At 37.8% G+C, this 26,599-nt stretch overlaps 1 protein-coding gene across 4 annotated transcripts in view; it reads right to left on the bottom strand.

Annotated features, from left to right (window-relative positions):
- The window catches only part of ATG5 (autophagy related 5), an 81,942-nt gene that overhangs the window by 49,049 nt on the left and 6,294 nt on the right, over nt 1-26,599 (bottom strand). For all 4 annotated transcript variants that reach the window (XM_065681133.1, XM_065681132.1, XM_065681129.1 and 1 more), the window contains exons 3-5: nt 25,603-25,730; nt 20,481-20,559; nt 13,747-13,909 (exon numbers count right to left, since the gene is read on the bottom strand). In XM_065681133.1, the coding sequence (XP_065537205.1) occupies nt 13,747-13,909; nt 20,481-20,559; nt 25,603-25,730 (370 nt within the window). The remainder of the gene's footprint in view (nt 1-13,746; nt 13,910-20,480; nt 20,560-25,602; nt 25,731-26,599) is intronic.

The following is a 26,599-nucleotide window of genomic DNA, read 5'->3' as shown; positions in this document are numbered from 1 at the left end:
GGCTGAACAGCCCCAACTTTCTCAGCCTATCTTCATACGGGAGGTGCTCCAGTCCCCTGATCATCCTCGTGGCCCTCCTCTGGACTTGTTCCAACAGTTCCATGTCCTTTTTCTGTTGAGGACACCAGAACTGCACACAATACTCCAAGTGAGGTCTCACAAGAGCAGAGTAGAGGGGCAGGATCACCTCCTTCGACCTGCTGGTCACGATCCTTTTGATGCAGCCCAGGATACAGTTGGCCTTCTGGGCTGTGAGCGCACACTGAAGCCAGCCCGTGTTAAATTTCTCATCAACCAACACCCCCAAGTCCTCCGCAGGGCTGCTCTGAATCTCTTCTCTGCCCAACCTGTAGCTGTGCCTGGGATTGCTCCCACCCAGGTGTAGGACCTTGCACTTGGCATGGTTAAACTTCATAAGGCTGGCATCAGCCCACCTCACAAGTGTGTCAAGATCCCTCTGGATGACATCCCTTCCCTCCAGAGTATCAAGCAAATCACACAGCTTGGTGTCATCAGCAAACTTGCTGAGGGCGCACTCAATCCCACAGCCCATGTCAATGACAAAGGTGTTAAACAAGACCGGTCCCAACACCGATCCCTGAGGGACATCACTCGTTACTGGTCTCCAGCCGGACATTGGGCCATTGACCACAACTCTTTGTGTGCGGCCATCCAGCCAGTTCTCTATCCACCAAGTGGTCCATCTATCAAATTGTTGTCTCTCCAATTTAGAGACAAGGATGTCATGAGGGACAGTGTTAAACGCTTTGCACAAGTCCAGGTGGATGACAGCAGCTGCTCTGCCCCTCTCCATCAGTTCTGTAGCCCCATCATAGAAGGCCACCAGATTGGTCAGGCAGGATTTCCCCTTAGTGAAGCCATGCTGGCCGTCACCAACCACCTCATTGTTTTTCATGTGCCTTAGCATGCCTTCCAGGAGAATCTGCTCCAAGATTCTGCCAGGCACAGATGTGAGTCTGACTCGTCTGTAATTCCCTGGATCATTCCTTTTCACCTTTATGAAAATGGGGGTTATATTTCCCTTTTCCAGTCATCGGGAACTTCATCTGATTGCCACGATTTTTCAAATATGATGGACGATGGCTTAGCAACTTCATTTGCCAGCTCCTTCAGGACCCGTGGATGGATTTCATCAGGTCCCACAAACTTGTGCACATTCAGGTTCTTGAGATGGTCTCAAACCAGATCCTCTCCTACAGTGGGCCTAGTGTCTTCATTCTCACAGTCCCTGCGTCTGCCTTCTAAAACTTGGGTGGTGTGGTCAGAGCATCTGCAGTGAAGACTGAGGCAAAGAAATCATTAAGAACCTCAGCCTTCTCCAAATGCAAGGTAGCCAGTTCTGATAGCTGTTCCCTACATTTCTCTTCCCTATTTATTCTTGTCCTGGGTTTAGCAGTAGCAGTCATTTTTTTCTCCTTCTTAGTAGCTGGTGCAGTGCTGTGGTTTTGACTTTTGGCCTGGGAACAGAGCTGATAATACTGATGTGTAGTCTGACCAAGGACTTCGTGAGACTCATGCTCTGCCAGGGAGGAGGGGAAGCTGGGAGGAAGCAGAGACAGGACACCTGACCCAAACTAGCCAAACGGGTATTCCATACCACAGCACATCATGCCCGGGATGTAACTGGGAGTTACCCAGAAGGGCACTCTCTGCTCAGTCCGGCTCATTTTGGTGGGTGGTATCGTGTTCTCTTCCCTTGTTATTTCTCTTACTATTATTAGTAGTAGTAGTAGTAGCAGTAGTGATTTGTGTTATACCTTAGTTACTGGACTGTTCTTATCTCAACCTGTGGGAGTTACATTCTTCCGATTCTCCTCCCCATCCCTCCGGGAGCTGGGGGGCGCTGGTGGGGGGAGTAGACTGCATGGCTGACTTGCAGACAGAGTTTAAACCATGACAATTCTGAAGCCAAAGGTAAGTCACAGGTAGTCTCCTATAAAAACTGTAATGTAGCAACTTACCAAATGGAAAGAGAAAGCAACCTGAATTCATATTGTATCTCCCACTGTTAGGGAAATATTGTGCCACAAGTTACGGATTTTGTTACCTCAATAGTGTCTATTCCCCCACCCCCCACCGCCACCGGTCCACACTCTCAAGGTTTGTTAAGAATACCCTATTGTCCTTAACTATATATGAAGAACAGGTGTAAAGTAGAGAAACTAAAATTCTAGAAAAACTTCTTGAGGGGTTGACATTTGGATATGTAAACCTTAAAATAATCTTCAACAATATACAACATAATCAGAAAATATACTGCCAGTTTCATGACACAACCTGAAATAAGAGGTTATGTTTGAAACACATTTTTGTTAATATCATCCAAGTAACTAGGTTTAGTAAAGTAGCCCAAGGCAGCACACCATTTCATCCTGTTCAGACATTACAAGAACCAAATAGCTTACTGTGTTTACAATTATTAAGGACAGCAGTTTTTTTCAATTTTCTCTCCTCAGCACAATATTCAGACAAGTCTCAAGAAAGCTGATGGTATAACAATTACAGAATTCAGCCCCCCATGAGGTAGGGAGAAATTCAGGAAATCTATTCGCAGAACAAAGGATCTTCCCGCTTCCAAAACTGCTAATAACAATTAAAACAATTGCAGAAAATTGAAAGAGTCTGAGATTTGCTTCACTCCCATGTACAGCACAGATGCCTGTCAGTGCACTAAAAGACATAGTTAATATATATTGCAGGTTTTACAATGCATTGCTTTTCCTGACTGAATGTGACAAAGCAGGAATTTCCAAGATACGGTAGACAAACTCCTGCCAGGTATTCTGTAGGAGCATTTCCTGATACTTATCACAAAGTACTTCCACACCCTTGTTTCCTGAGAGGCAAGTGCCTCTTGACAAGCACTTACATGAGCAGCAGTCAGCATCACCATGCAGGCACCTGCCTGAGATGAGGAGCTGCTTCCACACAGGGCACCACCCCATAGCTCACCAGCTGGGGAGCTCAGCAGGTGGCTGTGACCGTGATGACCCTGGCTCTGATTGTGCCCAAGCAAGCCTGCATTTGGGAACCTCAGCCTGCACTCAGAGGTTTATTCTTACGAAGTCTGACACAAAGAATGACTGACTGCATCCTCCTCGCAAACTCCATCAGTGGGGAGGTGAAGACCTAGCACATTTCCCTCATCCTTGGAGACAGCATTGAGAATGACTTACAACTTTCACTACAGACTGTGCGAACAGTAGGCACTGATTGATGTATACTTCAGTTACCACTTCTGACTATATGCTCAGTTGATAAAATGACTAATTATGTGATACACAAACCAAAATGAACAAAGCCTACTTAAGCTATTGAGCTTCAGCAGACTCTTAAACAAGGAAACTACATATTTGGAGACATCCTACTTAAACATAAATGAAACAAACATAACTTCAATTACTTGTTTACTATTGCAGTAACTAGGAAAGTTTAGTGAACAGCTTACTGTCCTCAAAATTCAACAGAAATGAGCAAATGCATGGATCAGATGAACATGGAATTCTGAACAAATAACAGACAGTAGGAGCTTAAATAGATTTTCCCTTGTGACATATATGACGAACAAGTGAATCTTTGAAGGATAAAGACATTAAACATTAGTAATGTACAGTTGATTCACTTCTTCATTCCAGCTTCCTCACCTCCCAGAAATTATGCAGGTAATCTTGTTTATAGCAGGTAAATTTACAAATTTATTGTTCTCTGAACACCGAGATATCGCTCAAGACAATCTATTGTTTTATCAAGATGTTTAAATTTCTAATATTTTCTAAAAGTGACAGTAATAAATCTGCAACAATGAGACTTGCTGCATTTCATGATCAAGTATGTTTTGTCAATCTACCTTATATCCTCGGAATGAAAAGCTTTCTAATAAATTAGACAGAAATAATGGAGTCAGACATCTCAAGACACACCTCCACTGTGTGTACAGCACTGTCTGAAGACATCTATGCTAATTCATCCTCATAACCTTGTGCTGCTGTCCTCCAAACATCTTTGCATGGATGTAGTATTTTTACTACAGGAAACTGAGTTGAGTGCAAGAAAATTATCACAAGTTTTCAAAGCAAGCAGCTGGATAAGGTTATGCAGTTTACAAAAGCTTTTATTAGCATTAGGTGCACTGACTCAATGCCAGAAGCCTAAAGCTCCAAAAATCTAAAATTAACTTTTGCAGAAACCTTAAGACTCAAAGCTTAAAACAAACAAAAAACCCAACACAGCCAAACACCCCCACCCGGAGCCCCCAGCACCACTGCCACCAAACCCTTGAAAATTTAAGTGAAAGGATTCCTCATTCTCCCATTTCTGTGTGTCAGTACCTCCTTTATATGCAAAACAGACTTAAAGAAGCTTTAGTGCTGTGATGAGCTATAAGAACCAATTAGTGCTTTGGCTAGACAGTTCTTAAAGACAGAAGACACCGGAAGTTTGACAATCAAAACAAAACTGAGTTTTCACCAAGCAAGTAAACAAGAACATTTCCCTACCTATTAGCAAAAGCACTTTACACACTCATCTCCCTCCCTTGTGAAAAGCTTATGCAGTCTACCTGGTATCTAAACTCCTGTAATAGCCAAATCTGATTATTTTTGTTTTTCACAACCCATCTGTTTTCCAGAAAGTGCTTGACCAATGTGCTAAAGAGTTTCTGTATTAGCAATAAACAGTACTTGCAAAAGGGAAATGCTCATATCTGAACAATATTTAAAGTAATAGCAATAAGATCCAAACAGAAGTGAGGTTAGTGACAGTATAGAAGTTTCATATGACTACTAATCATATTTCTTAAACAAGAGAGGGTGGTTGCTATATAACTTTGCCTAAAGGGAAATCTAAAACTTTTCACTGCATTTTATGTCAAATAGCAGAAAATTAATAATCAAATAATGCAGGTGAGATCCAGTTGAAAAATCCACCACTTAAAAATATAAGTAATTTATAAGTATTTATTAGAAATGCAGTCACTAAATGATAGCAGACAGATGTTATCCTTCAATACTACAGAGATGCACACATGCCTCATTTTTTATTGGTACTATTCATGGCGTCTTCTTAAAGCCATTTATTTGTATAAATTTGAAATGTATCTCTAGATCTATGTAAGCAATACCAATGTGCAGCTTGCATAAAAATGTGTCCAACCCTCAAGTTCAAAAGACACAAATCTTTTGTGTATTCTCAGTGGTTCACCACTGTCTAGTAACCATATGAACCATAGAATTAACTCACAGCTAGAAGGACTTGCACAGAACCAACCATAACATTAACTATGAGACTGTAGTGGGTCTCATGCAGAGCACACAGTGCTCATGTAGAGCATGAGAGACCAAGAAATCCTCAGTTAGGGTAAGCACTTCTTAGCAACGAATAGAACATTGTTGTGTTATCAGCATTGCTCTCAGACTGTACCAGCTCCTACAAAGAAAATGAACACTATTCCAGCCGAAACCGGCAGAGACCAGACTCTCCAACTGATGTATCAGAACCACAGAAAAACTTTAAATTGGAAGTGCCTTTGGAGGTCAAACTTTGGAATAAAAGCTCCTGCCCGCACCTCCCTTCCCCCCCTCCCCCTCCCCCCAAGAAAAAAAGCTGTCTACACAAAGTCAAATGAGTTTGCTCAAGGCCTTGCCCAGTCATGTTTTGACCATCCCCACAGGTTTCCACTCAACCACTCTCACTTCCTCTGCCCAAATATCCCAGACTTACTCCCACAGAAACTTGCAACCATTTTCTTTTGTAATTCTACAACTCTACTGCCAATGGAGGCATGCCTGAGAGCAATCGGACTCCATCTAGTCTACCAGCCTTCCTTCTAGGTAGTGGAAAGCAGCTATTAGGTCCATCCTCAGCTTTCTCACCTTCAGCCTGAACAAGACAATTCTCCCCACTCTCTTTTAATACAGCATATGCTCCAGCCCCTAATCATCCTAGCAGCACTCTGCTGGACTCTTTTTTTATTTGCCAACAATTCTTTTGTCCTGGAGTCCCAAAGAGGCCAACAGCATTCCCAGCAAAGCTTTACAAGTGCTGAGCTGAGGGGAAGAATTACTCACCATCTGGCTATATTCTAGGGGACACAAGGGCAAAAGCAGCTCCCTGGTTAATCTTCAATTTTGCAACACACACAACAGACTTTTAATTCAGCTTGCTGTTCACCATTAGCCACTTCCACAAAGCTGTTTCTCAGTCAGTCCCTAGCCTGTCTGGATGTATGGGGTTCTTCCTGTCCCGGGTGCAGGACTATGCACTTGTTTCTGTCAGCTCCTGCTTGCCTATTGCTCCAGCTTGTCACGGTTCCTCTGAACAGCAGATCTGCCATCAACTGCTCTCAACAACTTTTTCATTTAGTCATAAACTCACTAAGGGTTTAATCTGTCACATACATATGACCAAATAAACTGTACTTTACAGACAGCTACAAGTCAAAGATACAAAGTGTATTTTCTTAACATTAAAGGAAGTGTATTTTCTACTGACTCATGCTCTAATAAGCATTGTGTTTGCAGCCAGAAAGGAGTCTTCTCAAAATTTAGTATTAATTCTACTTCCACTTTGTTTCCAGGAAGACTAAGACTCTACATGCATGCAGAGCTCTGCTGACTGCTGAGCAATGTTAACCAATTTTTTAAGAAGTTAGGTTTTATGTAACATGCCTCAAACATGAAGCACCGTTGATTATAAAAGATAAATATTATAAACACTTCAAAACTAACTGTACCGTGCTATTCAGAAACAGCCTTTACAGGTAGTTACTCTATTTCTCAGCTATTTAAAGACTTGTCTCTAAAATACTTTAGGCCATCTAATCTCATAGTTCTTATTTGTGTACAATAAAACCACAGATAATCACAATTATCATGATCTTCAGGGGGACTCCAATACATATTTGACTACTACAGTTCAGTGCCAGCCTTTTTGAGAACAGAGTTTGAAATACTGGTATGGCGTCATTAAAATGTACTATTTTTTTTTTTTCTTCTCTGTTTTACACACTGCCACCATGCCCAGTTAAAACGTTATTGCGGTTAAATGCTGAGGTTACTTGGGTATTTTGACAGATTGTGGTATATAATACAAATCCACAACTGAAGATGGTACATAAGTTTACTAGACTTTTTCAGACTATTTTCAGGAACAAGTTAACTATTGCATATGGAGAGATAAGACTTTAGAACTGTTTTGACTTAATGTAAGTGACAGATGCTACCTATAGAAATATGTGGAAATATTCTTCACATCACAGTTAGCAAAGTAACAACATCCAACATGAATGTATATATCTGGAGTAGTCATAATTTTCCCATGCAATTACACAACACTCATTGCCTGAAATATCTCCACCATATGAAGTGCCCATTAATCTTACATACCCTCCAAATTTGCATTCAGCTAGCATGTTACACAGTAACACCACAGGAAAGCAGTGGTGATTGTAAAATCGAAATGTCAAAACCAAATAGGTTTTACTTGGCCTGTCCATTCCAAATACGACATGGAATCATTGCAAACATCATGCTAACAGGCTCAAGTACTAATAACAGTCAAGTACAGTGGTATGGGCCTCACAGTTAGCAACCTAGGTTTGCCACTCCCTTTTTAGTACTATTATAATTTAAACAAATTAAATCAATTCAACTCAGCTTGCCTATATGCACTGTAACAAATTGCCAACAGAAGTGTTTACTATCAGAGAACAATTAAGAAAAACTTCCTTATGTATAGTTAGCTGTGAATTCTAGTTTGAAAAAATATACTAATTCATAAGCCACACTATAAATTGAGCTACAGATGCAGCCCAAGAAAAAAAGTGGGAATCCCTCCCTTCAATGCTGCACAATTAGGTTGGAGAGTAGTGTATTTAACACATTTACTTTTCTGCTGTAATTTATCCATTAGTTTTTATAGCAAAGTAGCATTCTGAAGATAGAGAAATAAAAGCACATTGCTTGAGTGTTGCAGGTTAACAGGACATTTTGAAAACTGTATGACAAAGCAGTATTTCACTCTTCAGATTATCTATCAGATCCCAAAAGGTCTTTTCCTCCTGTTTTAACATACACAAGGGAGCCACACCCTACAAACATTCTTCTCACTTACTAAACATATTCACAAAACAGAAGTTTCACTTTAAGTACACTGTTTCCTTAACATCACCTCCCTTCATTTTTCTAGGTCATCAAATTATCTGGAAAAGGTTCAAGGGAAGAAAATCATCAAGACGGAATACTTTCTTTAATCAAATATGAAAATGCATATATCCTACCAAATATAAGCTTTCTGTGTAGCCTAAAAGCAGGTGATGTCAGTAGGTATTGTCACTTAAGCTAAAAAGAAAGCTCTGATAACTATTAAACAAAAATGTGCAAACCATATTTGAAACACATAACCCATGGGTTGTGTAGGAATAGAGCAGGAGGGCTTCTTACAGACTTTCCTGAGTAAGTCAAAAGGAAAAGGACACCTGACAATGTCACCTGTCCTCCTGTTCTCTGCTCACAGACTAGATAGCCTGGATATTTTAATACCTTCTTTGCCTCTGATTATGCTCAGTTCATATATATGAAAATAGAGCAGCATATCTCTGTATAATTCACTAACCTACTCTGCTTTCCTTGTACTATGCTTTTTCTAATAGAGCTTTTCTTCAGAGTTAAGGCACCTTTATATTAACGCATCTGTCAAGCTCAGGCATTTACTAGCAGAAAATAATGTAGAAGCATTTCAAGTTGCGAAGCAAAAAACCTTCAACTACCAAAGTTAATTTTAAAAATTAAGTCTGTTTTTAGAGATAGTTTACTGTGAAATTTAGTTAGACCTTACACATCTTACAGGAAATGACATTTTAAGGGGAGGAAGAAAAGCAGAAGGCAGTAAAAAAAAAAAAAAAACAAACAAAAAAAAACAAACAAAAAAAACACAGGCTCTGCATTACTTACACCCAAGTAAACCAGACTTACAGAAACACAGTCCAAGATTCTCTCAATCTGAATCCAAGTCTACCAAATATCTGAAAACTGTATGAGATGAGAATAGTGAAGGTAGAGAACCAGCTGATTTGTGGCTAGGGTTGAAGATGAAAGGCACACCTGTGGCTGCATTTCTGAAGAAATGGTAACATTCCAGGAGGAAGAGTAGCAAAACGAGTACAAAACACGAAGGCCTTGAAACTTCAAACTCTCCACAATATATGAATAGGTTATATGGTTCGCAGGTTACTTGTGTCAAAGATAGACACCTCCAAGCTTGCTCCCTCCAAGTTTCACAGTTTTCATTAAACACATGGATGTCTCACACAAGATGGTGAAAATAACAGAAAGCATCTGCATCTAGCTCTGTCTATCTCCCTAGACATCCTCTTCTCATGGCAGAGACTTAGTATAAAGTAGCACTGTGAACGCTGGGTTCCCTTTTGCTTTTCCCCTTTCCTGCCTTTGTGCAGTTCATGTCCTCCTTTGAGACTTGCTACTTCCCCCCAGCCTCACAATGCCCTTGCTGACAGCAGAACAGAGAAAGCCAATGGGGAAATTCAGACTGCCATCAATTCCTCACCTCTGCACGCAACAAGGGCAGCAGTGTGAGTACGACCAGGCAGTAAAGAAGAGTAATAATGCAAAAGTCAGTTTCAGGGGGGTAATAGTTCAGAATCCTGGATACTGCACCATACAGGCCTGAGTATTTGTATAGTCAGTTGTGCAGGAAGGGTAACAAGCCAGTAAACACTGTAGAACTCACACTGAAGTCCAGGTCACAATCTATTATCAGAAAAAAAAAAAAAAACAACAAACAACCCAAAACAACCCACAACCAATCAAATCCAAACAAAAATGACCACCACCACTACCGAAACAACAGAATCCGTGGAAGGCCTGCTCTGACGCATGTCATACTTTTCAAATTTGTATGGGCCATGTGTACACAGCACAAAAGAGGTGCTATTTCTTTTTGGCACTTCAAACACTTCTGACCAGGAATGTGATAACCTAGAAACAACACAACTTCTGCCCCTCAAAACCCCAAGGCTGGTTTAAATATAATTTAGAAATAAATGCAAGGTAACACAGGCCTGATTCTGTCAGAAAGACAAGAAAGAGATCACATGCATTAGAAGATAAAATATTGCACATTCTGAATATTTGCAGGATTTTTCACCTTTAATAAGAACAATTCAACATGGCCACTTAACTTCTGGTAAGCCCTACAGCATGAATGAGCATTACATTCTTTCTCCATAATATTTCCAGTAAAATAATGACTTTATTATATTTTATAATACATAAAGAAGCCTTAAAATTGGCTTTGAGTTTTTACTAGTTATTTCTCCCACTCATGTATCAGAAATACCAGCTTTAGTTTTCACCTGTCACAAAGGATGCCCATTACAATTTCAGGATTTGGTTGCTTATGTCTCTCCACAACTGATGAAAGGCAGCTGTGCTGGATCTAAATCCTTCCTTTATCAGAACCATCATATACTGAAGGTATAGATATTAATTCTTTGAACAATGCAAAAAAAAAAAAATAAATTAAAAAGTACAGCTCTCCCCCTAAAATCAGCTCAGATTGCATTTGTTTGATCCTGAGTCACAACTAGACTCACAAAGTCTTAATGTTTCAAAGCTGAAATCCTTTATTTTTCCACATAAAGGGCAAAAAGAAAAAAAACCCACTCACTGATAATCCTCTATCCATGATAAAAATGGCCATAACACTATTAGAGCAAAACCAGTAGCAACCTTTTCTATCATTTCTGACCAAAGAATTTTAACAATTCCTACAAAGGAAGAGAGGTCAGTATCTATATAGCCTGCATTTATCACTTCCCTACCACAGTCAGCTATCCATGACGTTGGTCAAAATCAGTACAACACAGATGTACCTGTCACAGAGAAGTGTTCTAGCTAAGAAATATCTGCTTTAGGGACAAAGATTGGCTAACTGAAGTCTAAAGAACAAGCAAAACCACAGCACAAGCAACAGACAGAAAAGTATGTTTACCTTCCTGATTTGGTAGCAGATTAACACAAAACCAGAAATGGTGGGAGGAGGGATGTAAAGTTTGTTATGAATACCTACCAGCTGTTACCAGCACAAGGTTTTGCTGCAAATTCACTGTTATAGCTCTTCCCCTAAAAGCAACTGAAAAGTTTCTCATGCTACCCATTCAAGCACTTCCTTCTCAGCAGAAATATCTCGACAGAATTACACTTGTAATTGCTAGTTACATATTTCCAAACAAGAAAAACTAGATTTTTTTCCCCAAAACATTTAATACATATCCTGTAAGTACTGCTATAGCTTGTTAAACAAATAACATATCCTATATTTAAGAACTGAAGAAAATGTTTTGAAGTTTCACAGAAAATTAAAACAAAAAACAACTCTGCAGATGTATCATTACTTACAAGGCAATTATCACAAATGCTACTTTCTTTTCTTTTTTTGTGGTAGTTCATTCTGTTTCACAAAGAGGTTTAAAATTATTACATCTCAAACGAAAGCCTACAAAAACATACTGAAAGATACAACATGCTTAAAAAGAGTCATCTTAGTTTCACAAGCTTTTCTTGTTTCTCTTTTTTGAAAAGCTGAGAAATTAAAATTAACATTTGAAAGTATTCAAAAGATTGTTTAAGCTTCTCGTTTAGGTGTCAGATTCCACAGGTGTGATTTCTCATAAAGTACAGTGAAGCCTTGAAATCAGTCTTGCTAGGCAACATTGTAAAGCAAAACAGTAAAATTTTGGTTTCCCTACAACTGAAAATATTTAGACAAATAATCAACTAAAAGAGAGCCTATGATTAGCACAGAAAGAACACACTGCTTATCTGGTTCCCATACCTTAATATCTTAAGGGTATCAAGGTTGTATAACTTCTGGTTAAGAAAAGGACAGTAACTTATACCATTTCATTTTGTAGACAACTCTTCTTCTACTATTACAACTGATTATACTTGTATTACAACTCATGTTAGAAGTATTTTAGTTTTAATTTTAAAAAGTATTCATAAAAAGCACACACAAAGTACACTGCTGGGAACATTTGAGCACTGGGATGAAGCGACAGGATTTCTTTTTGCAATAAGGCTTGAAATAATTCTTGAAATAGAAAACAAAATTATGATGACACAGCATTTTGCTTCTTTCAAGCTAAACTGCTTGCAAGACGTACCTGTATAACAGCAAAATACTTTTTTTTGCAGAATTATTAATATAGCAGTTTAAATTGACTTGTAACAATGTAAGCCTTGGGGAAATATCTATTTTTATACTGACCCTGTCTTCCAGTGGGCCAGAACTCTTTATTTACTGCTAATTCACTTTTCTGAATATATTATCAGTCAGTTTACTAACTAATAGCTATACAAACCAGAATCATTCAAGAAGTACTTTAAACTGAGACAAAGTACAGTTTCTCCTCAGTTTCTAACTCTCCCCCAGTTAAATAAAAGAAATAGAGACCATAGTTTCTAATAAGCACTCAGGTCTTCAATATTATTACAGGAGTATCTTTCATAGGAAAGGCAGTATCACTAACAACAACAACAACAAAAACCCAGAAACTCCACACACTCACTGAATACACACATCAAACCCAAACTAACTTGGAACCTCACTGTCTAAAGCAAACATACCCCTTAGGTCTTCTTGCATTCAAAGCTCTTCCTGTTTCATTTAATTTTTCTTATGAACATATGGGAAGATGTTAATTCTAAGCATTTAGTATTTTGTACATCAACACAGAATAAACATCTTCATGCTTGTAGCTTCTGTAAAATACATTTACCAGTAATAATATAAATGACAGCTTTAGGAGATGAGGAAAAGACATTGAAAGTAGCACTACCATCATTCCAGACAGCAGTTTCTGAAATACTTACAAAGCTTTTCAGCTTACAGGCCTCTAAGAACCATGATAAAAAAGAGGAGACACTAAAACCAAAAAAAGTTACATTTTGCACAGTTGCATTTTGCAGTACAGATTCTGCCATCTGTGCACAGAAAGAACACTAATTATTTTACAACATCCTGTGCTGAATTATTTTTGCTGCTTTTTCAAGTCAATACTTATCTATGCAGAAATCTTTGTGAATGCCATGGTAATATCAATTAAAAAAACCAAATACACCCCCCCCCCCAAAAAAAAACCCAACCATACAACAAACAAACAAAACCAAATCACCAAAACAAAACTACCCCAGGAAAACAGCCTTGGCCTTTTGGCACAGAGAAAAGTAAAATTATTATTATATAAAATTATATAAAAGGTCAACTTTTTTTAAGTTTACCTGTATTGTTTATCAGTGACTATCCTCAAGCATTAACTAGAAGAAATGACCTTTTTTACCTTAGAGTCCAAGATCATTAATAGTGAACAGTGTTTATACCCCAGGTGTATCCCAAATAAAGACCATAAGCTGCACAAAAATACACTAGACATTACTTATCTATTTTTTTTGTTTTGTCACTAATTCTGATTTGTTAAAAACAGTCATGACTCAAACTAGTTCTCTGAATAACTGAATCCACACTTGGATTATCACATAAAGGTGACTTAAAAGAAGTAATTAAAAGAAAATATCTTTTCCATGAAATTAGACTAAAATTCCACAGAACAATGACAATTTCTACCCTGTACCATGACTAAAAATTTAAGAAATTATTTATTAGCATGCTAGACCTAAATATAATTCATACTTGATTCACTGTATTTACCATTTTGTAATCCCATCCACAATTGCTTATGATCCTTTTTTTGCATTTCATTGATAACTTGGCTTTTGTGCTTTAATGCATCTGCTTCCTTTATAGAAGCCATAAAATGAGCTTCAATCACATCCTTAGAGTGGCAGTGTAGAAGATCCTTTTCTGGAAAATTCTACAAAGAGAAAAGATAGATCAGGATAAATAAATGCATCACATAACTTAGAAAATCACAAATAAATGATAATTTTAATCAGGTTTATATTTATAAAAAATAAGCACATTGGAATGTGCTTATTGAAGAACGTAACGACCATTCTCTCACTCTGCTGACAAGAAAGGCTTTGCACTGAAAAATGTTTCAGGGAAAATAAAAACTTTGACAGCTTTCTGTAAAAACAGGAATTACTCTATATCACTCACCTTCAACTTGATAAATACATTTAAATACATCAGTGAATGTATTTAGGCCCTTAGGTACAAAATTTTGGAAATTAAGAGTTTTAACATGTTTTCAAGCAGATACGTAATTCCCTGGCAATGAACAGGAGAAAAGGAGAAGTACATAACAAGCAGCACATTCTTATTGACTCTCAGTGGCAAGTTAGCATCCATTTTTATGCAGGACTTTGAAAAAATGTTTACTCCAAGTATCACCTTCCAAATATATGAATATATATGAACTATAGCATATATGCCATTTACACTTCTTAGATACTGGAAATCCTTTTCAGCTCCAGCTTTACCCAATACATGTGCCTACTGCAATTTGATTTTATACTCCTTTTATCTGGTTAGAGCTGGCACCACTACATTCAGTACTGCAGATGCACAGTTACTTGTCAGGCAAAGTAGGGCATTTTTCAAAGAGTTTTACAATATAGTTACATGTCACAGTAAGTGCAGTATATTTCTGGGGAAAAAACAAACAAAAACACCCAAAGAAACAAAAACAAACACTCCTTCCCCCCCCCAAAAAAAAACCCAAACAAAAAACCAAGCAAACCAAAACCAAACCATATGTTCCCTCCTCCACTTAAAACCAGGAAAAATTGTGAACATTGCTTCAAACTACAGGAGCTCAAAATATCCAAGAAAAATATCACTAACAGCTGGCAATATGAAAGGGAGCTGGGTATAGCCTTACCTGCAGGAAATTCTAAGGACAACAATGATAGGTCCCTCCTCATTAAGTTATTGAAAAGAGGTGGAAATTAAATAATGGAATTTCATGTAATAGTGATTCCTCCTTCTGAGAGTGCACCCAGACTCTGGAAACTGTGGATCAAAAAGATTAGTATCTTCTAAAATGAGGAGTATAAAGGGAAGAGAAGACTGCTGGTATCTTTTCCACTTAAGTATATAAGGTCTGGTGTTGAACTCAAAAGGAAGTGCTATTGTTATTTAGGACTTATTTATGTGGAACTGACTAAAATCTAAGTAAAGTCTGGTAACCAATCCAGAAGAACAGTCGGAAATAGCATACTTCAAGATCAAGAAAATTCCTTAAATACAAGAATTCAAAGTGAGACACTGGTATCCCTCAACAAAAGATCAAACAGTGGAATATACCTAATGCTGAGTAAGACAGGAACCTAGGAACTTACTTTTACAGTTAAAAGCTGAAGTTTTAGCTAAGTTTATGATAACAACAGTTTTGTTTTATGTGTCTAAATATTTAACTGCAGGGTCTGTTTTTTGGACATTCCTGACTTTCACAGGTAGGCATCTCTCTGCTGACTTTCTTCCAACAAATTACAGGGAATGTCAGTCCCTGGAGACATGTTCCAGAGACTATATCCAGTGTGGTCTGCAGAACAGCAAGGAAATACTTAAAACTGGTCAAAGCTAGCTAAGCTAGTGGAAATAATTTAGCCACAATATTACAAAGCTGCATCATATGTAATTTTCCCAGCTTCTAAAAGTTAACACTGTGGAAGACTAGAAAACACCCCTACAACCTCAGTGCTGTCTACTCTTTTCTTTAGAGGAAAACCACTGTCGCATTTCTATGCAGCACTGTGAGCAGAAGCTAACAAACACAAACATGAAAGTCATGATGATAATCATGGCTCGACTTCACAAACGAAGATCTGGGAAGGGCTTTATCCACGCTTTACTACAAGCGCGCTGATGACTGAAAACACCAATGTGGGATAGGCAAATCAGGCTCAAAAAAACATAGCGAAAGGTCTCCTTGGGTGGTATAGGTGGGGTGCAATTCTTTCTACGTTGTCTCTTCTCCTCCAGACTAGTTCTGCGTGTGTTCTCAAAGGAGACAACGGCATTATGTACGGTGTGTCCCCAAGTCTCCCGATTAAAGGCCAAGGTGGACCACTGATGGCAGTCAATATGGTCAAGGCTGAGGTATTGTTTCAGGGAGTCCTTATATCTCTTCTCTGGGGCACTTACCTTGCAGCAACCGGTGGCAAGTTCACCGTAAAACACAATCTTAGGGAGGCAATGATCCTTCATCCTAGAGATGTGCCCTGTCCAGTGCAGCTGCAATTTCAGCAATAAGGCCTCGATACTGGTGACCCCTGCTTATTCAAAGGCCAGTAACATTTGACACATAATCAGTCCAATGAATGTTTAGAATTGTACGGAGGCAGCGCTGATGAAAGCGTTCAAGGAGTCGCAGGTGATGGCGGTAGATAACCCATGATTCAGACCCATATAAAAGAGTAGACAGTACAATGGCTCTATAGACACTAATCTTTGCCCTTTTCTTCAGGTGTTTATTGCACCAGACTCTTTTATAGAGTTTTCCAAAGGTTCTATATGCCTTTGCTATTCTGTTGTCTATCTCTTTGTCAATTGCGGCATCCGAGGAAATAATGCTTCCCAGATAGCTGAACTGCTGAACTGATTAAAGCTCTGACTCGCCAAGGGTAATGTGGGGATGATGATAATCTTTCTTGTGGTGCAGGTTGGTAGAGAACTACTGTCTTCTTCAAGCTGACTTCCAGCCCAAAAAGCTCAGCTGCCTCTGCAAAGCAAGATGTTAAATCCTGCAGAGCTGCTTCTGTGTGGGCAACAAGGGTGGCATCATCAGCAAAAAGCAGTTCACAGACAAGATGATTTAGGGTCTCAGTGTGGGCCTTCAGTCCCCTTAGACTGAATAGGCTCCCATCGGTACGATATCGAATATAAATGCTGTTTTGTTCAGCAAGGTCTACCGTAGCCCTTTGGAGCATCATGCTGAAGAAGATTGTGAATAAAGTTGGTGCAAGAACGCAACCTTGTTTCACACCACTGGTTATTGGGAAGGGCTGAGAGAGTGCATCACGGTATCTGACTTGGCCTTGCTGATCCTCATGTAACAGAATAATCATTTTGAGGAACTTGGGGGGACAACCTAATTGTTCCAAGATCAGCCACAGGCGTTTTCTGCTCACAGTGTCAAAAGCTTTGGTGAGGTCAACGAAAGCTACATAGAGCCCCTTATTCTGTTCTCTACACTTTTCTTGCAGTTGTCTGAGAACAAACACCATGTCTGTGGTACTCCTATTAGCTCTGAAACCACACTGACTTTCAGGTAGAAGTTCTTCTGTGACAGCAGGTACTAATCTGTTCAACAGTATTCTTGCGAGATTTTTTCCCAGCAATGGAGAGCAGAGTTATACCTCGGTAGCTTAAGCAGTGTGACTTTACACCTTTTTTCTTATACAGAGTGACAATGACTGCATCACAAAAATCTGAAAGTAATTTACCTTGTTCCCAACAGCACACAACTAGCTCATGAAATTTTGCATGAAAGTACTAACTCAGAAAATAACACTGCTGCATCTACAAGAAGCACATGAAACAGTTTCACCTACATGAGACTACCAACAAAAATATGGCATCCCCACTGATTTATAAACTAGGGCACAGGATAGTAATTTCTATACTTAAATACAGATCACATATTCTTGTATTATTTAATTTTTAATTCTACTTGCCTTCTTTCTACTTAAGGAAATAGTGATCAAATGTAAACAATTGTAAGCTTGCTGTAGCTACCCCTGGCTATACAACTATAAGATTCACAGAAAGTATTAACATATACCAAATTCACATATTAGTATTGGTGAAGTCATACTCCCTCCATATTCTGTATCTCTGAAAGAAAAGTTATTAGGGGTTGACACTGATTTTCTTAGAAAGCTCAAATAGCACTGGTTTTATTTTGCATACCACTAGACACTTGCAGCACAGACTTGGTCATAAAGAAGAAGGTATCATCTGTATAGACAGGAGCACTCTCAAATAAAAGTGTTCCAAAACCATCACAGGTAATTTCAACAGTCTGGTTTCATAACCCATAACTGATTTATCTATCAGTTCTACTTCAGAAAACATGTTTCATTCTTTGACAGTCTAGTTGCACTAGGCTACATTTATATCTGACCCAATTTTTAGCCAAGAAAACTAAGACTACAGCTGCTGTTACACAAAAACAGATGCAGTCTCTCCTCCTCTGCACCAGGTCATAGATGGAGAAGCAGGCACCAGCACATAAGGGCTTCAGCAAAGCAAGAATGTCAGCCTTTCCCCTAACACATCCCATTTCCTCCCCTCCAACAATGCTACCATTTCCAGAGCAGTTCACCACCTCCTACCTACTGCTCAAAAATCTGGAGAGTTGGTTACCATGTTGGGAACATGAATAGAGCTAAGCATGCTGCAGATAGCATGAGAGGAGTTTAACAGGAAGACAAAGAGTTTCCCTCATTCCTGTAAAGCCACACCTGGGTAACAAAAGCAACTTCCCAGACTATAGCTTCTCACGATTCTCAGACCTTAGTGCTCTGTTCAAGCTCATCTTTCTACAACTATTTAAGGCAACTGTATTTCAACTTTACTGGAGATATAAATGCATGTTACTTTATTGCATACCGGAAGTACAAAAGAAAAAATTGTTTCTTCAGTACAAACAGTAAGTGTGTTTATTTGGTCTGTGTACATGACACAGGAGGGCAATTACAAGTATCTCTCAACTTTCAAATTTCTACTGAACAGAAAGAAACTTTTTCCAAGGTTTTAACTTTAAACAAAGAAAATGGGGGGGGGGGGGGGGGGGGGGGGAGGCTATTAAAAACACTCCACAGATGTTTGAGACATCTGCTGTTGACTACACGTAAAAGAAAAGAGAAAGCCATGACAGCACAAGCTAAACTCCAGAAAAATCTGTAAACTGTTCAATTAAGCCAAATAAAAATGATAGCTCTTTGAAAAATAACTACACACAAATGAAAATACTCATCCAAGCAGGAATCCCACACCTGAACTATTCAGCTGTAAGAAACAGTAACACACGAAAATGTCTTCAATATTTTTACATACTTTGATATATTTCAGTTATTTTTTTTTTTACTTTCAGGATTAAGATGGGCTTATTTAAATAAACTTTCAGATTGCATAAAAAATAGGAAAGATTTAGCAAGTACTTAATCCAAGGTGTTATATTTTTAAAAACTAAATTACATCAGCCTTTATTTATTTCTGCTGACCTTTAACATACACCTTTGAGACAAACTTAAACTAGCTGATCTTCTGACAAGCAAGACAATGTCATATAAGGACATTAAAATCAGTTCATATGACTACATGAAATTGAAAAGCACTGTGGTACTGCAACTTATTTCTCAAGATGGGTCTACTCTGGGATGGCAACATCACACACTGCCACTGTTGTTCTCCCAGAGCTCTCAGAACATGTAACAATGAAATCCTGATTTATGAAACTAGACACCTTTCAGTTCTTCAAAACACTCTGGAAGTTTTTTCATCCCAGCACTCTCAGACATACATCAGACATCAGTGTAGCAATTACAGTGGTTTCAAAAACATCCCCAACTTCATTCAGTCAGTCATTTCAGAAGTTTCAACATGTACAAATACGTATTGTAAGAATGTATGACTTCAGTGCACACTTCCAAAAAGAATCAGACTACTCTCGCTGGCAAGACCTTTTCTAAAACACCTCCAACAGAAGAACTGTTTGAATGAAAACATTCATCACAACTGCTTCCAAATACGCTTTTTGTTTCACCTCAAACATCAACACACTAATTCAAGCCTATTAACCCAGCATTTTCCTTTGGAACAGTTTTCCTATTGCATTGTTTCTTTTATAATGGGGAAAATAAAGTTTCAAAGTTAAATACCATGATTTCTAGTTAACCCCAAGTATGCTTTGCAGTGATCACCTCAACTCATTTCAAAGTATTTAAGAATGGTACACCAAAGCTAGTCTTGCGCAAGGACTCTTCTGAGCAAAGATCAGTAGTGCTATGAAGTCATACCTAATGGTTTTACAACATGTAATCAAAATAATGTCTCTCCTATGACTAAGCTGTCACAAGACCAAACTCATTTCCCTGAGTTTTCTAAAGGGGACTCACATGAAATACAATAGCTTTCCTTGACTTCAAGGATTTCTACAGCATCTCATATCCATGCTCAATGTGCCCAAAGGATGAGCACTTCTCAATCTTCCCAGTCTTCAGTCAACTCAAGCTGACTGAATTAAAAACATTATACAAAATTCTTCCTTTACACTCACTCACTTGCACTGACAGTCTCACAACTGAACTTGAAAAAAAATAAATAAAAAAAATAGGATTTTCAGATTGTAATAAATTAATTTTCAAAGGAAAGTAATTTGAAAGCACACACAACCTCATGGAAAACAGCTGTAGATTTACAGACAACTTTAGACAATTCCTGAAGGAATTTCTAAAGGTGTATTTCAGTTTTACCTTGAAATGCACTGTGATGCTCCAAGGAAGGGCTGTATTTGATGCATGGAGATCAAACAGCAAACCAATTGGGTAATGCCTAAAAACGAAGAGATATTAAAAGAACACAAAAGCTGTGCATTTAGTTTACATATAACAGTTAACATACCTGCATTTACATTAGAAAAAAAAAATTAAATAAAATTATGGGAGTCAAACAGCTAACATTCATTATTACTTATTCAGAAAAGTTATACAGACAGGTATTAAGTGACTGACAGTTTCTGGCAGAATCAAGTCTGGAGTTTATATGTTCAGTATCTAAACCAGTGGTCTCCAAGCTGTGCCCACAAACCACTGCTAGTTTTGAAACAGCATAAATGGCCTAACAGATGCTCTGTGGAATCCTTCAAAATAGTATTTTTAGTTAAAAAGATTGATAATGGTAGGAATAGCTAGTCAAATGAAAAACTGACATATCTGTGAGAGGGCTGAAAGAAGACAGATGAAATCTGTAACTTTACTATCAAATTAAAAAGAATGCAAGGGAAGAAGATTAACTGGAGTTTTGCATTTCAGTGGTATTCTGGATTAAAGGAGATATATAAAGAAGCTGCTTCCTCCAAATATTCACTTCTGTCTTCTTACAGCTTTGTCTCCTTTAAATTCATTACAAAATACAGCCTCCACGAATATAAGGAATATGTATCCCATACACAAACTTCCACAGCACTCCAAAACGGTCTTTCTGCAATTTTCTCACAAGCAGACACCAGCAAGATTTTTGATGTATGGTCTGGTTTTTGGTTTTGTTTGTTTGTTTTTTCTCATTCAGCATACCAAGCTCCATTCTCTTACCTTTCAAAAATCTTAATTAAGAGAGCCTTACTAGCTTTTCATCCTACAAAGAGATAAACACACACTTAACTGTAAACTCAGTAGCTTCACTGAATTAAATGAGACTGCTCACAGGAAGAGAGCCAAGAACCTCCATAAGATTTGAAAGTCCAGAGAGCAGTAACTGAGAGCTGCTCTAAAGCACATATGCCAAGCCAAATTCCTAACCTGCTGAACACTCACGCAACAGTCCTTTAGCACCCTCTACGGGTGAGCTAAACCCAAAGGTAAGACAAAGTCACCACAACGGCAAAATAAAAACCGAAACAGTGCTACGATTCTTGAACCTACCTATTATATTTGTAACTTCTTAAAAGAAAGAATAGACTGAAATATTAAGCAAGTACCTAGAACTGTGTTTTCCTGACAAACGGAATAGAGTATACATAATGCATATCCAGATTTATCCAGATTCACTGCTAATGTTCAAGTTTTTTACCACTAAGACTTTTTACTACTACCTGCCAATCATGTCTTGAATACTTCAGGGATTCAGCAAGAATTCCATGAAAGAGTGGTTTTACAGGTAAGCTAAGTAACAAAAATCAGATTTTCTTTGATAATTAGATGAATGTGAACAACGACTTTCAGTTACTTTCAATTTATACAACAAAATAGACAGCTACAAAGAAAAAAAAAAAAAACATCAGTTCTTGACCCACCTCTATATTTTCTACTCAGATGAGATTACAAAATAAAGTTCGTGTACTCCAACTTTCTTCGGTAAAATCCTTGTGCTTTGCACAGTTGATAGTTTTTATTTTGAAAGAGGCCTGCCCTAAATTAATTTTGTTCCACAACACATGGAATTAATGAAGAAATTAGAGCACAAGAAAAATAATTTCCCATTCAGGAGCACAGCCTTCCGTTAAGAGTAAAGTTCAAATTCCAGTTCTCGCACACTGGTATTTAATCTGAAGCCAACAGAAGCCCCAAGTAATGCGTGTACATAATGTCATGTTTCACCTTTTTTTTTTTTTTGAGATACATTTACAAACATTTTTATTTTTTAATGTTATAGTCTATATAACAATACTAAAGCAGCTATTTATATTTCCCTGGTAATAAAACCTGGTTTCTTAACCGGGATAGAGAATTAAGGGAGAGACAAAGAGAGAAGTTGAGAAGAAAAGAGGACTTTGTCAATCTCTACATGGAATAAAAACCCCCAACATCCCCTCACTCCATTCTTAAGTGTGTATCTGTCTACCTTGTGCTATGAGCTCGTATTGCCTCATCAGAGATCTTGCTTCAAGTAACACTGCTGCAATGCTGTTTCTGAACTTCTATTTGAAAAACAGGCATTGCAAGTAAAGAAGTACACAAATGGTCTCTAGAACCTACAGCAACCAGGAGAATTAATGAAAAGCAAGCAACTGCTGAGGGAAACATTCAGCCCAGAAAGGTATCATTTTGAAAAAATGCTAATGTTGAAATCAAATTGCTTTTAACTAGAGTGGGAGCCAAGAACAGGCAGACTGTGCAGAACTTCCTCAAAGGAAATAATGGGAAAAATATAAAAAGGCACATGTCTAAGAGACAACAAACCTTTTTTTTTTGAGATGCTAGAATAATGACTGGTTCTGCAAAGACTTCAATCTATAGAAGTATAAGAACCCCCTGACTGCCAGCCATTGTCTATTTATTACGGCTTTTATTATCATACAGAGATGGCTTCAGAGCATGAGAGAAGTCCTGGGAAACACAATGTTTAAGTACCTAAAATCCTTTCAAAAGTAAGGAAAATTAATTACTATTTTTCTAACAATTTCTTTCTGAACCGAGGACAGAAAGTCACAGCATCAGCTGTTAGGTTGTTTTCAAACCAGAATAATTTACTGTGGTAATTCAGTAAGATATGTCACATGGACTGATAAATTCATGACAAAAAAAATTAAAAATAAAATAATCCTATGCTCCAGAACTCTCTGCGGTACTATCAAGTGGCCAAAATCAACATCAGAGATATTAGTCCCTTACCAGCAGCCAGAGCACTGAACCTATACTGTAGTTACAGGTGGAGAAGGAGCTTTCCTCCTGTTGCTAGAAGTCACAGGCTTCCAGCCCTTCCATATCTAAGGAGACTACTTTCCAATCCAATAATAGCAGACTCAGCCTGCATCTCCTTCAATGTAGTTGTAAGTTTAGGCTCCTGTAGCTGCAGGGTCTCTGAGAGGATTTGATCCAATTCCTTTTGTAGTCTCTGATGTTGCACAGACTGATGATCTCTTCCTTTAGCTTGTTACCATGGTGACACAGACCCTCACCCAACACACACCTCCTGCAGACATATTCCCTTGCCCCATCAACCAGAGTGGCAGGCCCCAGGCCTGCGTAACTCCAGATCTGGAGAACTTCTTCCTCCTTCAGGAGCCTGGCCTAAGTGCTCCAGATCATGAAGTTGAAATGGTGTTTGAGACTTCCTTAAAAATCTCACTGGGAAACGGAAGAGCTGCAGCTGAAGAGAGATAAGCTACATCACAACCAGGTATGAAACCGCACAGGCTGTAAGCAATATGACCTCACAGTGCAAAATAAATAATTACAATAAGCAATATTATTAGCAAGTTCTATTTGATTCTGAATGCAAAAGTTACACTGAAGAAGAGTAAGCATTAATGGTCACTATTCTTTCCCTACAAACCACTAGCTCGACCCAATTCTCAGTTCTGGCATTTGGGTCTTCCGTGGAACAAGCTCCAGCTATTTCGGGGATTACCATTCTTCTAAAACAATGGTTTGCAAATAGCATTTTCCTTAGAAAAGCAATTCCACTGAAATCAGTGGAGCTATTATTGTTCCTGGCAGAATATGGTTAGATTTTCTGAAAGATCAGAGCCTTAATTAGCATATAAAAATTATACTATTCATTTTCATTTCAATGTTCAATGAGTTTACTAACTCTTCACTTGGTTTTAGGATTATAATTTATATTTTCATTCTACACCTATATATTCTAGGTTGGTTTGGTTTTTTTTGTTTGATTTGGTTCTTATTCTAGTTTATACATCACGGTATTTGAAAACTTACAGAAAATATAGATCTATTTTTGGATGAAGTAACAAGAAAGGAGAGAGAAGCTTTTTACAACTTTAGTGATAATTTAGAAAGCTTTCTCCCATTATCTACCAAAGATTACTAACACACTGGAACAAAGCTGGTATCTATAACTGTGACTCAAGGCTGCTATGGCACACAAACAAGCAAATTATTGTTAAATTCCAGATAATTTAAATAGATGTCTAAAGCTGGTTCTGTTAGTTTCAAAAAAGTGAAAACAGTTTTTCTGCTTCTCTATTTATGTATTTTCAAGGTTTATACTAGGCTGGTCTCAAAGAAATAAGACTAAAAGAGATCTTCTCCATCATCAAGTCTAGAGACTCCATGATATGATGTTTGCTAAGCACAAGACAATCCAGATTCAAGAAGCTACAGTAGTCACTGGTAGTTTTCTTTCCTATTATAACAGAAGAAATAAAAACAGATATAAAAACCTCTTCAGCATTCAAAATACTAAAAAATTTCTGGAGAGCTGATGCTATCTATACAAAGCTAGCAAACACTGCAGCTCTCAAAATGTTTTGTTTAAAACTCTATGGCAGAAATAAAGAAACAAAACTGATGAACAGATTTTATGAAAATTAAGTAAATAAAATACTACCAGTCTGATGCCCCAACCTCTCAGAAAAAAAATGTATACTTCTAACAGACCACATAAGACAGAACAAAAATAGAATCAACAGCAATTAGTTCAATAAAGTTGAACTAATTGGATTCAAAAAGGGCCTGTGCATCAGTATTAGATTATCTGTTTTATAGTGCAAGCACATACCACACCCATGAAAAGTGAAGGTTAGGCGCACCTTTTATTATCTTTATATATATACTATTTATTTTCACACTCCAGAAATACTTCCTATCTCTTGTTATTAGGCACCTTTCAAAAAGGTAGAATAAGCTAAACAAAGATTTATTTGCTAATTCTAAGCCAAAACCAGAGATACTTTGTATTACAGTAACTACTAGACTGCCTTATACATATAGTAAGTATAAGCATAATAATCACAAGTATGTTCAATATTAAATCTTCTTATGTTTTTCCAAACAACATGCCTTTCTTACGCTCCTCCTGCCATCTCTGAAACCCAGTGGAGTGATTAGTTTAGGAAATGTACTGACACTGCGCTGAACATGGGAACCCTTTACATGATAAACTGAGCAAAGGTACAAAGTTAAATAAACTCACCATTTCAGTGGTGTACCTTCATATTCAAACCAAATTTCATTAACTTCCTCTTGTCTCATAACTTTCTGAAAGTGTTTCTTCACTTTGTCTGTTACCAATGTCAAGTAGCTTATCCTTGGCAAAAGCAACTGAAATAAAAAAAAAATTATAGAAGCTTTAAGTATAAATATAATTTACTAAATTAATAAAAAATACTATAAAAAGTATGCATATTCATAATGAAATTTCAGCTGAAATTCTCCCCCCTAAGGTAAGATGTCTTCTAGACAGTTTACTTATTAATGGTGAATGAAAGCCTATGAAATTATGTACTCAGAAGATGCAGAACAGCAGCACCCCATGCACTAACACAAAAGACAGAAAAACAAAGAAGTTCTTTATTCTTTCAGTGTGGTGGGAGAGAGGAGTGACGGGGGTTAGCACTAGATGATCTTGAGGTCCTTTCCAACCCTAACTATTCTATGATTCTATGAATTAATTCACACTTTTCTATATTTAAGCAAGCCAAAGAATTAATTAACTTTTTTCATATAAACAGTTAGGAGCATGTTCTAACTTCTTCTATATAACTTGAATGTAACAAGCAACTGTGTATCAGCTAGTATTTCAAAGTGGCAATTCTTACAAAGGTTGGTTTTGAGAGGGTTGTTTTTTTTTGTGGGGTTTTGTTTTGTTTTGTTTATTTTAAGAAAACTAGCTGCTTAAGAGTTTGGCTTCCAAGAACATTTTGTATTTCCAACAGCTGGCAATTTCCATCATCTTTGCACTGGGTTTGCCAATTCAACACGTTAGTCAAGACTACTATGATTCTTCCACTATTTAACTTTTGTCCAGCTACTGAAACCAGAAAGAAAACTATCAATATTTTATCAGTTAAACACAAAGCTTCTTATAGCTTTCCAGCTTACATTTTTTTTTTTCAAGTGTAATGTTACGCACTATCCCAAACAGAATGCTGTGTTATTTTTATTTGCAAAAATCCCTCCACCTTTTTTTT

The sequence above is a fragment of the Lathamus discolor genome, chromosome 5 (assembly GCF_037157495.1).
Source record: "Lathamus discolor isolate bLatDis1 chromosome 5, bLatDis1.hap1, whole genome shotgun sequence".
In the NCBI taxonomy this organism is placed as follows: Eukaryota; Metazoa; Chordata; class Aves; order Psittaciformes; family Psittacidae; genus Lathamus; species Lathamus discolor.
The sequence above is the reverse complement of the archived record's forward strand: the minus strand, read 5'-3'. Positions and strand labels throughout refer to the sequence as shown.